General features: G+C 39.4%; 1 protein-coding gene across 1 annotated transcript in view; it reads left to right on the top strand.

Annotated features, from left to right (window-relative positions):
• STX7 (syntaxin 7) overlaps positions 1 to 9,915 on the top strand; it is a 54,260-nt gene extending 44,345 nt beyond the window's left edge. Inside the window, exons 7-10 of the mRNA XM_043457079.1 lie at positions 482 to 578; positions 1,940 to 2,012; positions 5,729 to 5,811; positions 8,574 to 9,915. Of these exons, the coding sequence (XP_043313014.1) occupies positions 482 to 578; positions 1,940 to 2,012; positions 5,729 to 5,811; positions 8,574 to 8,666 (346 nt within the window). The 3' untranslated portion in view covers positions 8,667 to 9,915. The remainder of the gene's footprint in view (positions 1 to 481; positions 579 to 1,939; positions 2,013 to 5,728; positions 5,812 to 8,573) is intronic.
• The last annotated feature ends 6,985 nt before the right edge of the window (positions 9,916 to 16,900 follow it).

The raw sequence follows: 16,900 nt of genomic DNA, 5'->3' as shown, positions 1-16,900 counted from the left end.
GCAAAATTAGCTTTCAATATATTATATCATGATTCCTAAGTTATTTATAAATAGAAAACAATACATTTGAAAAAATTTTTAAATAATTATTATAAAATATGTAAAAATAGTCCAGTATACTAATAATACTCTTTAAGTAGTTATTTATCCAAATAAATATTATTGACTTAATTTTTGATTAAAATTATTTTTGATATAGATTATTCCCGTATGTGAGATTTAAGTCAACCAAGAAGAAATACTGACTTGCCAGATGTAATAGCTTCCAATAATTAAGTAATAACTCTAAAAAAAAATCATTGAAATGAAAATGAATAAAATTTGGTTAGCATTTCTGTTATACTTTTAGAATTTAAGTGAGCAATTCTGTGACTTTGAAGCAAAAATGTTCTATTCAATAAGTATTTCTGTAATAAGAAGGAAGCGCCCTTGTTTCCATAGCAGTTTTTCTTTTTTTTACATAGTCCTTTCTTTTTAATAGCCAAACTCAGCCTCAAGCTCAGTTGCAGGATGAAGAAATTACAGAGGATGACCTGCGCCTTATTCAGGAGAGAGAGTCTTCTATCAGGCAACTCGAAGTAAGCTTTACATTGTAGGATTGAGCTGCCTCCGTTAGTGAGCTTGTTCTCAAGATGCTTAGGTGATGGTGGGAGAAGGGTCAAGAGAGAAAACTAAATAAATATCAGTTCGGTGGCATTTCTCATATAAGTTAGAATCATTGCTTTTAAAAAGAGTCATCTCTTTAGAAATTATGCTGGGATGAGAAAATATACTCCCCTCCACTCCAAATTTTCTTTCTTTTTTTAAAAATTCTGTTAAGTCATCTGACCATTGAGAAAAATATCAGTCTAGTTCATTCAGAGAGTCTGATGAGTCTGGATGGCTTCCATGGCACATAATACACATCACACCTGCATGAATCAGATTTCTTCCAAGGGCTTTAAACGTATTTTATTTCCCTTTAGTACATGTAGGATATCGAAGAGGTCTGAAAGGTTTATAACCTTAGTTCATAGGGAACCTACCGGTTCCCTGGAAATTGGCCTGATAATAGCTAACAATAGCTACCATTTATTGATGGATTCCATCCATCAAGCACTATGTGATAAATTGTTCGTGTTGTCTCATTTAGTTTTCATAAAAGTAACTTAACTGTGTCATTATTATTCCCCATTTTACAGATGAGAAAGCCAAGTTCTAGGATCAATGTGTAAATCGCCCCACTCTTCCTGAATAAAGTACTTACATGTTACTCTTTAATCAGGCAAAATAGTAGTTATATATGAAAGAAAATTAAATTTATAACTTATTTATTCATCACTATTCCATTGTGTATTCAAGTTTATTAATTTGAGAATTTGAATTTACACCTCGTTTTATTCTTTTAAAATGTCAAATCGAGGGACTTCCCTGGTAGTCCAGTGGTTAAGAACCCACGTTCAGTGCAGGGGACATAGGTTCAGTGTCTCGTCAGAGAGCTAAGGTCTCACACGCTGTGAGGAAATTAAGCCCACGTGCCACAGAAAGACCCAGCACAGTCCTGAGTGTCAAATTGACATACAAATTTTTACTAGAATATTCTCAGTGTTTTTGAGGAAATACTGCTTGTGATAACAAGACTAATCAAATTGCATGGTGTAAATTCAATAACGCACCACCCTTCTCTATTACATAGATGGTTCATTTCCATTCCAAATCACCTGATATTTTTAACATTACAAACTTGTTTTAGAGAAATGGTTACAGTTATTCAGAATCTACTTACTTGGGATTGCCTATGGTCAAATAGTTTTCTCATATGCCCAAAATGTATGTTATTAAGTCCAGATGCATGGTCACCTAGGTATGAGTATTGGTTTGGGTTTTTTAAAAATTTTCCTCCTTTGCGGATTGGGGACTGAATTTCTGATTATAATAAAATGTACTTTTTTTCTCTTAGGCTGATATTATGGATATTAATGAAATATTTAAAGATTTGGGAATGATGATTCATGAGCAAGGAGATGTAATAGGTAAGCCCTACATGTGAAATTTCATGAGGTGGAAGCAGGCCATATGCAGTTTCCCTGTGGTAGCTTCTCAAGCCAGAGTAACTTACCTCCTTTTCCCTCTTTGAGTCTTCCTGGAGTCAAAAGTACCATGTCTACAACAGACGAAGCACCCTTGGCATTATATGAAACAGATTAATTTTTGGCTCCTACTGGTTGAAGTGACCAATTTCATGTATTTAAGAAGTCCCAAATTTAATCAGGGTCTGCTGCTGCTGAGATCATGGAAGGTTCCATGTAGCATCATGCTAGCTCATTCCCAGGACCTCTGGTTTCTGTCTTATCCCCAGTTTAATTCTCATCACACCAAGGCTTCAGAGAAAATGTCTTTTCATAACGTGCACACTGTCTTCTCTTCTCAAGTAGAGGGAATAAGTAGCCATTTGCCTAAACATTCATTCTCATAACTTTTTTAGCATATTAATTTAGTAGTATTACTTAATTACTGAGAATTCTTTTAATTCTTTTTTATAAACTCTGTAAGACTTCCTTTAAATTTTAAATGTAATTCATATAGGATATAATTATAAGCATTGATCAAGATTCTGACCTTCTTTATCATTTTTAAGTATGAAGATATTTGTGAGTATACTAAAGATATATTTAATATGTTTTCTGAATTTGGTGTAGTTTAAATACTTGAACCTATAGTTTAATTATTATTTTTCTATTCTTACCCTCTTCTGTAGTCCCAGTAGATCACAGGGTAAAACTTAAGAAACCATTCATTCATCCAATAAATATTTATTGAGTGCCGACTACATTCAGGCATAAATCTAGGCATTGAGGATTCAGCTGAAATTAAACAACAAATAAAAGATATTGTAATCTAATTGGAGGAGAGAGACAATTAAAACAGAAAGGAAAGTAAGTGGTGATAAGTGTTTATGGGGAAAATAAGGCCAGATTGGGGTGGGACAACAGGTACTGGGGGAGACGCTGCTTTTCAGCGTAGAGTCAGTAAGGGCAGGTGATGTTTTAGTGAGGACTTCACGGGAGTAAGGAAGCCAGCAGGAGAAGAGATGCCAGGCAGAGGGACCAGCAGGTGCCCTGGCCTTTGGGCAGAAGCATGCCTGACATTTTAAGTGAAGGGAGTGAGCACGCGGAGGATGGAGACAGTGTCCGAAGTCACACAGGACCAGATCACATGGGCCCCCGAGCCGTCATGAGAAAAGTTTTTGTGTTAATAGAGGAGAAGCCAGAGGAAGGTGTGAGCAGAAGGGCGTGATCATCCGACTTGGGTTTTAAGAGGCCCACTCGGACTGTTGGGTTGAGAACATAAGGGAAGGGGAGGTGTCTGGGCTGGGGTCTTAAATCTGGGCATCTTCTGCCCATGGATGGTATTTAAAACCATGAGATTAGGTAAGATCACCTGGCAAATAAGTAGAGATAGAGAAGAGAGGGGCTTCCCTGGTGGCTCAGTAAAGAGTCTGCCTGCAATGTAGGAGACCTGGGTTTGATCCCTGGGTTGGGAAGATCCCCTGGAGAAAGGAATGACGACCCACTCCAGTATTCTTGCCCAGAGAATTCCATGGACAGAGGAGCCTGGCGGGCTGCAGTCCATGGGGTCACAAAGAGTGTGACACAGCTGAGCAAGAGGAGGTTCTAAGGACTTGTAAATATTTAGAGCACAGTCAGCAAACTGCGTCCATTCATTTATGTGTTGTCTAAGCAGGTTTTGTACAACAGAGGCATAGTTGAGTATTTATGACAGAAACCATAAGAATGAACTGCAAAGCTTAAAGTATTTATTATCTGGCACAAAGAAAAAAGTTTGCCGATCTCTGATTTAGAGGCTAGAGAGCCAAGGAGGAACCAGCAAAAATGACCAAGAAAGAATAGCCAGTGATGCAGAAGAAAACCACGTGAGTGTACAGTTTTAGGATGGGGTGGAGGAAGCATTTCAGGGCGATGACCCTTCTCTCTCAGATGCTGCTGTTGGGTTAGGTGAGCTGAGGATTAAGAGCTGACTGCTGAATTCAACAACATGTCAGGCATAGATGACCTCAGATTAGAGCTGTGCTGGTGAAATCGTGCAGATAAAAGCACGATAAAGTAGGTTCCAGAGAGGCCGGGAGGAGAGTGACTGGAGATAGTAAACGGAGACAGCTTTTTTAGGAGTCACGTGAGGTCCTAACCGCCAGTGGATGTGGCATCAAGGAGAGATTTGAGGGTTGGCTTGTGTTTAAGATGGCAGCGATAGGATTGATGAGAAAGAAGTGTTGAGTGTGAGAGGGAAGCAATTGCTGGCCTGAGGTTGTTGAGCTAGGCAGCAGGAATGGGATCAAATGCACGCACAGAGGGGTTGGCTGTCGCTGAGCACAGATGGGTCCCACTGGGCACAGAGATGGTTGCATGTGGTAGTGGGTAGGGTCAGAGGAGATTGTGGGAGTGTCTTCTGATTGCTCCTGTTGTCTCAGTGATCTAGAAATAAGGCCCCTGGTGGAGAATGACAGTGAGTGAGGAGGCGTGGGAGATTAGTGGAGAAAGTGTGACTTATCTTCCAGGAGTTGGGGAGATGCGGCAAAGTGCTCTGCAGTCAAGAATTTAAAGTGAAATAAGTCAGCCCTGGTGACTTTTTTGTACCCACATACAGTGGCACAGAATAGGTTGGGGTTTTGTCACCTAAGTGTGACTGCAATGGGGGGACGAGGGCTGACGATGAGTGCAAGAAAGCAGTGGCAAATGACTGTCCGTGGAGTCGAACGTAAGGAAGAGGGAAGTGAGGACGTGACGTATGTAAGGGGCCATGAAACAGGGGTAGGGTCACTAATGTTGGGGTCTTAGAAGGAAAGAACTCGCAAGGTACCTGGTGGTGATCAGAGAGGGAGACCTGGAATGGAGATTATAGAGAAGCTGCAGTTGCTGGTAATGACAGGTTTGGAATGTGACCATGGAAGTAGATGGCTCAGAAAGCATTACAGGCAAAGTCGATGAAAAAAATGTGTGTTCAAAGATTTGAGAGGCCTGGGTATTTGAGGGTCAGCAGTTGGCCATTGGGATCACCAATATGGATAATAGTAGAAGCATTGAAGAGAACATCAGTGGAGCAGGGACTCCACTCCAAAACATTCAAGGAAAAAGAAAAGACATCTCGGGATGCCTGCTGCCCTGCGGAGTGACAGAGGTAGGCGTGAGCTCTGACCTCGGCAGGGAGGAGGAGGAGACAGCAGTCGTCCATCCTAGAGATGCAGGATGTTCTACCCCCAGTTCGGAGGAGGGGAGGAAGGAGACCTGTCACCACTGGAGAAGGCTGTGGGGACTCTTAGGAGCCTCGGTTTCCAGCACAGAGGGAGGTTGATGCTGGCCACTGAGCAGATGATGGTTTTCAGGCCTCCCTCCCTGTTTCCCCTGAACCAAAGCTCAGAATGCTTTGCTTGGTACTGAGTTGGCCATCACAGGATGCAAACTCAGTGACAGTACTTTTGGGGTTTACCGGGTAGAACTGGAGTACGCTGCAATGAAGGTAATCAAGTTCATTTTCTTCACATTGTTTCTGTATGGTTTGAGGCACCTGAGAAATACAGTTGCTAAGAGAAAATTCAGCCGTATGCATATAAACCTTTGAATAATGAATGTATTTAGTCTTAACCATGAATAAAATTAGGTGATTTGCGCAGCTCTATGACTAGCAAGGCAGCACCTGTTTAACAGTTTTGTGTGTGTGTTTTATTCTAAAGATAGCATAGAAGCCAACGTGGAGAATGCCGAGGTGCACGTCCAGCAAGCAAACCAGCAGCTGTCAAGGGCGGCTGACTATCAGGTAATATCAGCTGAGCTGAACTGTCCTGTAAATGAGACTTAAATGTGTATATGTGTGTGTGAGTGTAGTAATCATGTGGCTGGAGATGTTAACATCTAAAATCCCATGGAAGACAGGCCAGAAATATGCCAGTCCTTTAAAACTGGGTTTAGCCTGTCTGTTTTCAGGATTAAACAAGTGTTGTGCCCACAGGAACGGGCAGTTTAGTATTTAGAGTCTTGAGGGGAGCGGTAGACAACTCCAGTCTTTTATGGCAGCTTCTGGTCTCCAATGTCATTTTCACATTTCAGTCCAGAAACCTGTTTGATAGTGATTTCCCTCCATTCCTCGCTGTTCCTTTCTGCCTTTCTTTTTTGTCTGTGATACTTTGGACTGAAGAGGCTAAGATCCTTGTCCCAGAAAGATGTCTCAGGGCCTGTGGAAAATTTATTAGCTTGGAGTGTCCTTGACCAATCAATGGGTATTCAGTCAGCATTCAGCAGACCCTTCACTAGCAATCACATGATCCCTAAAGTGAATCAGGTTAGTATAGGAAATCCATACATATGAGTCAAATATAAATATATACCTAAGACTACAAATATTAGTACCATGAACTATATCATTTAGTATGTAAATCTTTGATGTTTAACAGAGATAAGTTCTTTTGGGGAACCCCTAAATACCACCCTAGCATTTTATTTCCCTTTTAAAGCTTCGTTATTTGTTGATGTAGTTGTTCATAATTATTTTCTCAGAAATTGTCACCTTCCTCTAAAATTTCTAGACCTGTTCAGTCGCTTTTCAGTTTTCTCGCTGATTTTAGACGTTCCCTTTAGTTTTAGTACAGTTTTTCACTGGACGAATCAGTACACATTCTGTCGCATGTCAGGAACGATGAAGCTGGATAGAGGATGCTGAGTTACACCGCTGGTTGTGCTCACCAGCAGAGTAACTCTTGTTTACTGTCTTCATGCATGAGATTCAGACATGCAGCTCAGCAGACTTAATGTCACCGCATCGTAGACTGGGGTATCATTCATGAATAGTTGAAGACACACACACACACACACAGAGTAATCTGTAACTGTTAAATCTGCTCAGATAGAGTGTTCAGCAAGATTCATCAATGTCATTTCATTTTGCTTTTGAATTTTAGGGAGATGTAGGTATATCTCCAAATTTTACTTCTCCTCTTCCTTGTGGAAGGAAAACCTGCAGCTGCTCTGGGGAAAAAGGGGAACACATCTTCCCGAGCTAAACCTTCAGAGCCAGAACTACCCCCACCCTTAACCCCACAGGACCTGGTGGTGGTTGTTTAGTCGCTTAGTCGTGTCCAACTCTTTGCGACCCCATGGACTGCAGCCCGCCAAGCTTCCTGTCTTTCACCATCTCCCAGAGTTTGCCTGAATTTATGTCCCTTGAATCGATGATGCAGTCCAATCATCTCATCCTCTGTCGCCCCTTTCTCCTGCCTTCAGTCTTTCCCAGCATCAGGGTCTTTTCCAGTGAGTTGGCTCTTCGCATCAGGTGCCAAAGCATTGGAGGATTGGCATCAGTCCCAGGGAATACTCAGGGTTGATTCCCTTTAGGATCCACTGGTTTGATCTCCTTACTGTCCAAGGGGCTCTCACAGGACCCGGAGGGATGAGAAGAGAGCCATGCAGCACAGGGGCTGGGAAGAGAGCAGTTTCCCCGTAGTCCTTGGCAGCCTTGATATTACATGATGCCTCTGCAAAATGCGGTGTGGTGCTCCTAAATAGTTTGGATAGATTAAGAACATAAAAGAAGGTGGAAAATGTTCTCATCACCATAGCACCCCAGAGTCTTGCCACCCCTGGAGATGGTGCCCCAGGGAAAATAAAATTCTCTAGTGGAATAGTTGTCATTGTTGATGAAGGCACATTACACATGCGTCTGTGGTAACCAGGTAGAGTCTGGGGAAAATACATGGGCAGGATGAAATTGAAATGAACTGTGTTTAAGATATGAAGAGTAGTATTTTGTTGAAAAATTAGATGGCCACGTGGAATACTAAGCAGTATTAATAGTTTTTAAGAAAAATTGAGTCAGAAACATATCATTTTGGTAAATTTTACATTACTTCTGGTTGACCCAAAGCAAATTTACAGACTTTTCTACTTTGTAAGAAAAAAGATTCCTGGATGTTGTCGTGAGATAGACAAGCCATTAGAGAAATACAGAAATCTACAGCTGGGCCAGGAATGAAGAATGGAGCAAAGCTCAACCTTTATAATTTAAATGAGTGTTTTTTAATTTTTTTAACTGTTTTTAAAAATTTATTTGTATGTTGAAATTCTGAATGCAGTTTCCATTCATATTTAGGGATGAGAACGATTTAGGAAACTTAAGTAAACTTTAGGAAACATTGTCAAATATTTGCTGATATGGTCAGAGAACTCATTTTGAAGAGCAGTTTTTGATAAAAGTTTAAAAATTGATATCTTTAAGCTGTTTTTTGTTTTCACATATAGGTAAACTCTGTCGCTTCATTTTTATTTCTCTGTATCTTTCCCAACCACACATCTAGAAAAAGCACCAACAAAAGTTGAATAATTATCCCCTGAATTAGTACCATTAATTCAAGAATATATTTTGAAAGCATAGTACTATATGTATTGAAAAGCAAAAAAAATATAGCCCTAAATTTGAGGGTGAGAAATTACCATTGATTTTACTCTAGAAATGAACCAAATGATGTTCACTTGCCATCGAGATGCTCCACTACATCTGTAAACATGTTTTGTTTTTTGCATCTGCAGCGCAAATCCAGAAAAACCCTCTGCATCATCATTTTTATCCTTGTCATTGGAGTTCTAATTATCGGTCTCATCATATGGGGAGTGAAAGGCTAAGATGATACAGAAGCACACTACTGCACTATGTTATGTAAATTATGTAGGAAGATTCCTTTAATCATGGTGGGTTTTTTTATTATATTATTTTAAAGCAGTTGCCTAAAGGATGGTTCCCGTACTGTTATTTTTATTTGGAAGAAAGTTTTCTTTGGATTAAATCTTATATTTTCTAATGCTGAAAGTTTTCCTATGTATCCCTGCTGGCATAACATTCATGCTTTTCGATCTAATAATCATTCTGCCCACGTTGTATTTGCCTTTCATTTATAATTTATTTTTCCTGTTGACTTAGCTTTTGGAAATGAGTAAATTTAAAGGTGTGTGTGTGTTTCCTGTGTGCATCTTTCCATCACAATGTAACATGCACCCATGTTTGTGTTACTTTGGTTACAGATCTTCAGTTTGATTTGTGCCAGCAGAGGAAACATTGTCAGTGACTTTAAAAAGTAACATATGTGTTTGTGTTTTGTATTTTGTTTTTTTCCTGGTTCACAGCAGCATAAGTTGTCTATTTAACTTTTATATTGGTTTTTCTCTTAAGACCCTTGTTGATTCTCAGTGAAGTCAGTGAATAACTTCCTAATATCTCTTTCACTCCTGATGTGTGGATAGTAAGCATTTGTTGTAGACTGCCGAGTAAAATGCTAAGGATAGATTGCTTTTATATAGGTTCTGCTGAGCCTGACATCCCTTTACAAGGAACTGTGTTGTCCCTGTAAATGTGTAATGTGATCTGGAGGAAGAGTGTGACAAATCAGTACCTATTGTGTTAGAATTCTAAAGATCCCAAACTTGTTCTGCTGTGTATCTCCACAGCTGTTATGATGGAACATTAATTACCTTCCCTTTTGTCCTATAGAATAATGATTACATTTGTGTCCTTGGGTCAAGATTACTTTGGGGAAGTAACTTTCCCACAGTTATTGTTTTCGGGCACCTAACACTTAAAATTCTGGGTTTCCTTTGCATATCATTTTGTACCATCCTGCATTAGCAAATGAATTGGATGTTTGCCAGTTAACTCACTTGCCTTTTTAAATCAATGTTGTTTTAATGCACTAATCTGAATACTACAAAAAAGATCATCTTTATAGTTTGTATTTTATAATGTTCTTACATAGCGGTTTGATAGTGAAGGCAATGTTTTACATGGCAAGCTATGAGACTTCAGTTGGGAACAAATAAAATATTAAGTAACTAAGTAAATTGTATCTTTGCAAGCAAAATAAAGATGATTTTAAAAGTGCCTGGAGAGTTTTATTTCAAGAGAATTCCGCTTCTGCGGGACTTTATACTCACCTCACACTTTTGCCACTGTACTGCCTGACATCGCAACAGAAGAAGTGTAACCACATGGCTACCGTTTTGCATCTTGCTGGAGTACCAACTCACTCAGAGTTTTTATTTTGGCCCTCTTTTGCTGCTAATAGGTAGAAGCTGTTTTGCTTGTTACCAAAACACAAGAAGAGCCTGTAGAAAACTGTTTTGTGAGCGAATGATTAGAAACGTCAAGACTGTGTTCATTTACATGAGATTGCTTTATTGAACAGGATGGGTGATGCAGGCAGGTGAATTCTTACAAATTCTGCCTATTCTGAAGGCAGTGCAAGCCCATCAGGCCTGCTGGAATGTGATCCTTCTCCGTAAGTGCGCAGAGAAGTATAGTAAGCCAGTCTCTTAGGACTACCTATGGATGCCACATATCAGCTCAATTTTCTGCCGTGATTATATTGGATAAAGTGTTTATTCTCATACAGGCAAATGCAACTACTTCTGTTTATTTCTTGCTGAGTTCCCAATAACAGCAAAAGCACTTACTTTGGGAGACATGAGTTTAAGCACCTTAATTTAAAATATAATATTTTATAAATTATTTTGACTGGGACACAGATCATTGAAAACAGGAGCCCGAGTGGTTTGTACTCTTTTTAAGAAATTTATTAACTTAAAAAATTTTACACAAAATATTTGGAATACAAGAGAGAAAAAAATAAAATGAAAAATGGTACAGTATTCAAATTTTTTTAATTAACAAAGTTTTCCTTTAGGTGAATTTTAGAATCTCTTTGAAAGGTAATGCTTACTTGCATGACTGTCAACATATCTGAATCTGTTTGAGTCGAACCAAGTCTCAAGCTGAAGAAGTTTCCTTATCAAATGACACATCATTCCTTTTAGTGTGCTTTGAAGACATACTTGCACAACCCCGACTGTGATTAACCAGCCTCTTTGCTTAAATTGAATGACAGTGTCGCAGGAAGGGTTTGACCACTGTATCAGTCGTTAAATATTATGGAAATGTTTTGGTTTTGCACAGTGATTAGTGGTAGAAGACTGTCTGGTGCCATTCCAACAGAATGCAGCTTGTCTTTAGTAGGCATGGGATCAACCCTAGAAAATACAAATGTGGACACAGATGGAGCTTGATCTCAGACAGCAGACCGTGGAGACAGCCTCTGGAGTCAGGCCTCTGCTGGGTGCCCAGCAGTTGGTTTGAATTGTTCACTGAGAGCACTGCATCTTGAAGAGGCTGCAACAGGGTCTTCTTCTTCGCTGTCCTTGCTGCTTTTGTTACAAAATAGTAAATTCAAGAGGGAGGGGAGTCTGTGTATACCTATGGCTGATTCATGTTGGATGTTGGCGGAGACCAGCACGATTCTGTAAAGCAATTACATGCTTCAATTTAAAAAAAATTAAATTTAAAAAAGTGAAATCTCATGCACAAAAAAATTTGTTTTGAGTACTGATTTAGATAGATTGACAATGAAAAAAGACTTTTTTTATTTTGAAGGCTTCTCGTTCTGCACTTTGTTCTGGTTAGGAAAATAGACTTGTTTACCATAGAGAAACAGAACTGCTTATTTTTTTTTTCCCACCAACTCCTAATAGAAGAGAAGAAAAATCCAAGGCTCTCTCCTTCATAGTTGACTTGTTCCATCTGTCAGCATTTCACCACTGTGCTGGGTTGTCCATCACCTCCGCATCACCGTCTCCTCCCGTGTAGTCCTTTGCAGTGCAGGGAAGCCAGAAGGTATGTTTTTCTAGAACCAGAACCCCCTTTGTTTTCTGGTTCTAAGAGTGGTCCAACGAGAGGCATTCCCAGGACCTGAGGATGCAGAGAAGGGCCAGGCGGCCCGCCCTCAGACGCCATCCAGGCAGTAGTGTATGTGCAGGCTGCGGGCATGGGCATCACAGCGTCTTTGAGATTTCTCACAGGTCGCCTGCTCTGGCGCTGTCAACAGCCAAGACGGCCGCTGACAGCTCCTTGAGACTCGGCTGGCGTCCGTGGTGCAGGCTGGGGTGACAGGAGTCTCCAGAAGGCTTCCAGATTCACAGGGTCTCCGGGATGCGCTCCCGAGACCCGCCCAGGGCGGTGCCGCAGACACACCTTCCCTATCCCCCCTTCTGAAGTTTCAAAGTCACCACACTGAAACCCTTCAGGCTTTCGTCATCACGTGGCCGTTCTGACTGAACCAAGGTGCAGAGGTTGAAACAGCGTGATTCAGCCTGAAGGGAAAACAGGTTTTCTGCATGTCTTGTCATAGTGAAAGGCATGCTGCTTCACCGAGCCTATTGACTTTGTTAAATCCAGCTGAAACGAAGAAAGACGAACCTGCAGGGTTACATCCAAGCAGTTTCTTTACTTCTTACGTGACAGCACTTTTGAGGACACAGATTCCTAAAAAAAGGTGGAGGAAATGGTTTTATCTTCACTGAGTGTGGGTGCCAATCTTGTTAAGTATCATTTCTCGCTGAGAAATAACAAGGTCAGGCTGCTCAAATCTTAGGTGTACCAAAGAGGTCTGGGAGCCAGAGCACTGAGCCGTTTCCTCCCTCCCTCGCTGTCTCCTTGCTCAATAAATGTTTGAGTACTTAATTTGGCATTTATTTTGTGTCAGGTTGCTACTTGCCTGAGCACAGAGGCTATTAGAGTGAACCAAAAGAATGTGGCCCCTGCCTTTAAGGAGCTTACATTTAGCACTTGACATTAGGGAAAAAATGGTGGGTGAGAGAGGGAAGAGGTGAGGGAATGAGGATGGATTTGTCATTCTTTGGACCACCTATACTTGGGGACCACTCATTCTTGAGGACTGGCTTCCTGTGTATCATGTTCCCTCATTACCAAGTAACTGAATTTCATTCATTTTTCATACTTAACAGACTACTAGAAAAGTGTCTGAAGAGTAACTACTAGTTTGAGAATTGATCTGTATGTATTGTCTCTAGTAGTGAAACTTCCATCTTTTGATGGCAGCATCTGAATTTAAAGCTAGTACATCCTGATAGGACTGACATTTATAGGAGTTCTACAGAATTATTGCTCCCAATATTGGAAAGGAAGGAAAATGAAAGGGATTTTGGAATCTATGTTTCTTCAGAATACACTCAAAGTCAATGCATTTTGCATGCTCCTTGTAAAATGTCCCTTAAAATACTTTTAATTTAACCCTGCCCTATCCCTTGACTTTTTTTTGGGGGGGGGGGGGGTGGTGGGAGGGGGATGGGCATAAAGAACAGCCTCAATGGCTCGTGTTAACCCATTTTCTCCTAAATTAAGCACAGTTTCAATTTGTCAGTTTTAATCCTTTTTCTTGGCAATCCTTTGGTTAGCAGTAAAATCATGAATGTTGGACATGACTTGGCAACTGAACAACAAAATTATGAAATCTTATTTCTCTCCAAATCTAATTTTAAATGCAGAAATAGAACTAAATAACTGACACACTACATAGATTTTTATAGACCCTGTTGCTTCTGGCAGGTTTTTAAGAGGTTGGTCACTTAATTACTCAGAGTGGGATTCCTGTAGGTTTTGTGTAGTGATGGCATTCCTGCTTAAAATGTAAGTGGTAGAAGGCAAAACCAGATTTCCTGTGCAGTCGTTACATGCACAACACCCTTACTTGTTTTGGAGGGAGTCTGCTAGAACTCAACTGAGTCTTTAAATAAACTTGAAAGGGCATTAATTCCCACTTTGGCAAACCCAAAGTACAAATTTTTAAGTGTTTACTGTAAGTACTGTTAGACAGTAGTTACTAACTCCAGTATCTCTTAGCATTGGTGGAAACTTATAAATGCAGTATTTAGCCTCAACAAAGATTTACTGATACTAGTTTCAGTTTCTAGTGCCTTCTGGAAGTTTCATACCAATGTTGAATGGTACATCTGAAATACTGAAATCAGACCAGGATAAAAGGAACCAAATTCACATCTTCAGAAACTAGAGTTTTAGCCCAAGAGTGAGGGTAACTTGCATAGCTGAAGACCTAATCATGAAAAGCTTTCATGAGTAGTTAACTGAAAAGTAAGGCATAACTGTAGCAAGGACAGACAAGGAGATAGAAAGTATGAATGACAGGTGATGAGACCTGAAGGGTTGAATGAGAAGATCTAATCAGAGTCTGAAATGGAAGGAGGTGATTGCTGAGAAATTGCAAAAGCTAGTCAAAAACATGACTCCACAAATACAAGGAAAAAAATGTGTATCAAACAGGATAAGTAAAAGGAAACCAATGTAGTTGCCATACAAGGAAACTTAAGAACAACAGACAAAGCGATCTTAAAAGCAGCCAGAATAAATAAACATCACATACAAAGGAATGATAAATTGACAGCCAACTTTTCAATGCCAAAAATTGAAGCCAAAAGACAGTAGAATAACATCTTCAGGTACAAAGTGAAAATAACTGTCAATCTGAAATGAAGTTATCTTTCAAGAATAAGGGTAAAATAAAGACAGTTTTTTTTTTTTCAAAAAGAATTTATGACCAATAAATATTCATTTAAAAGAATAAGGATGTAATAAAAAATAAAATAAATGAATAAGGATGAATTTAGAGTAGGCAAAAATGACTAGAAGAAAGGTCTGAGATGCAGGAAGGAGTGAATATTAAAGAAGGTTTCTATGACCTCTAGGGAAATTTTTCTTAGAAACCACTTTTTGTTTAAAACCTCTTTGAAAATAGCACTGTTAACTCTTTAAGAAATCCCCAAGACCAGTCACCTAATCAATGTCTAGTTAAAAATCTAAAACTGCTCTATACAATGCATGTCATCCCTATCTTAGCATCCCTTCCCTAAGAAAAAGACCATAGTGTCCACTGGAACTAAAAAAATTTTTCCCAGCCAATTCAAAGCAGGTTTTCCTTAACTCTTAAGAGAGAAAGAATGGTTTCTAACATATAAGTTATATTTATCAGTTTTTCATTGAATCCTACTGAAAGTAGAAATTACATTGTCAGTATGCCTTAGTTGCCTACCTAGAATCCATGCAATTCTTGCCCATTTTGAATGGTCTCAGACTTTCCTTTGGAATATTCTTTCTCCTCTCTTGGGTAGCAGCCACATGCTTTGGGTGGAATTGACTCCAACCTGACTTCAGAGATGGTGGGCACTACTTTAGATAAATTGGTCAGCCTGTCCCATTCCTTTTGCCTTGTTCAGGGATGAGCAGAAACGCAATCCAAACAAGCAGCTCCAGGATTACTCTCCTGCAAACTGTAATCACATCTGGGCAACATGTGGGGTCTGGTGCACCGGACGTGAGGTTGGACGACAACGCAACATTTTTAATACTATGAGGGATGACACAGCTTCAAGACAAAGACATGAGGTTGGGTAGAATCATTCATTTATTTATTCAGTAAGAATTTGCTGAATGCTTAATAAATACTGGGCTCTAAGAAAAAGAAAAATCTTAATTAGCAAATTCTGGCACTAGGGACAATGAAATGGTTCATAGCTTCCACAGTTCATTAGAAACATCCCTTAAAACTTCATCCTTGTATCTAGGAAGATTTCGCTTTTCCAATCAGGAATTTTAGTTCCAGAAAGAAAAAAAAAAAAAAGACAATGAAAATGTTGTATGAAAGGTTTCTTTCAAACTTTCCTCAATCAACAGTTTTTACCCCAGTCATCATGATGCTGAGAGACTTCAGAAACACAAGTGACTCTGTGTTCAGACCAAGTACTTTGGCTTCAGGAAGATGAATGATCAGACCTACTCACCATATGATTATAAGGGTCAGGTAGTTTAAAAAGAAATTACAATCTGAATTGAACCAAGGATGAACAGTGTTGCTATTGAGCTTCAAATCCCAGCTAATAAGCATAACCTTGTAAAGAGAGGTTAGTGTTTGGGAAACTGCATGTTCTTGCAGAAGGGCAAAGCTTTTGCAATATAAATAGTTGTGAGTGTACTAGCTTTCATCTTTGATGCCTTAACCCTCTGTGTTTAGAGTTTTCTTTTCTTTTTTTTTTTTTTTTAAATCCAGGCCTGGAATGAGAATTGTAGAAGCTCCAGATACTAAAAAGACTGTGATGGCAACCCCAGATCTAATTTTTTTTTAATTTATTTTTTCAAAAGATCATAAAGCTCACCTAAATACTGAAATTATAATGGTTTTTTCTAGATTTCCTTACTTTGAAATGTTGCATAAGTTCATCACAGTTAAACTTTGTTAGTAATTTCTGGTTCATCTACTTTTTTGGTATCTTAAGCACTTACTTAGCCTGTTGGGTAATAATTCAGCATCAATTGCATTATAAATGTCATAATTTTTATGTAATTTTAAAAATATAGACAAAGGGGAAGAGTTATTTCAGAGAGGGATTCGATCACTCACGGCAAACAATATGCTTTGATTTTGGGGTCCTTTGTTTTAGTTGCTAAGTTGTATCTGACTATTTTGCAGCCCCATGTACTGCTGCCTGGCGTCCCTGTCCATGGAATTTCCCAGGCAAGAATACTGGAGTGCCATTTACTTCTCCAGGGGATCTTCCCCACCCGGGGATCGAACCTTGGTCTCTTGCATTGCAGGCAGATTCTTTACCACTGAGCCATTGGGGCACTCTAGACTTAACTTTTTTCCTAGGTAGTTCTAGTAAGAAACAACCTTTAATCCCAAATATATCACACAAGGACAAAACAAAAATCCTTCTTTTATTTTTTTTTTTTTAAGATAAAGCAGGTCTTATTTTGGTGCTGTGCAAAGTTTGGTTTAAATTAAACTTGGTTGGAGGAGACACTTAGGTGTGTAACGGTCACTGAGATTCATGGGTCAGGCTTTTTGCTGATTTGCTTTTCTAGGACTTGGTAATGTATCTCAGAGAACTAGGGTAAGGTTAGCCAGTAATTTTTAACTAAAGAATGCTCAAAGGTCTACTTTTTGCTAATTCCCCAAAGCTATTCATGATTTGTAAAGTAGTATGTTTTAGCCTTTTTTAAAAAG

The sequence above is a fragment of the Cervus canadensis genome, chromosome 33 (genome assembly GCF_019320065.1).
Source record: "Cervus canadensis isolate Bull #8, Minnesota chromosome 33, ASM1932006v1, whole genome shotgun sequence".
Lineage (NCBI taxonomy): Eukaryota > Metazoa > Chordata > Mammalia > Artiodactyla > Cervidae > Cervus > Cervus canadensis.
This window is presented reverse-complemented; position numbering and strand designations above follow the sequence as displayed.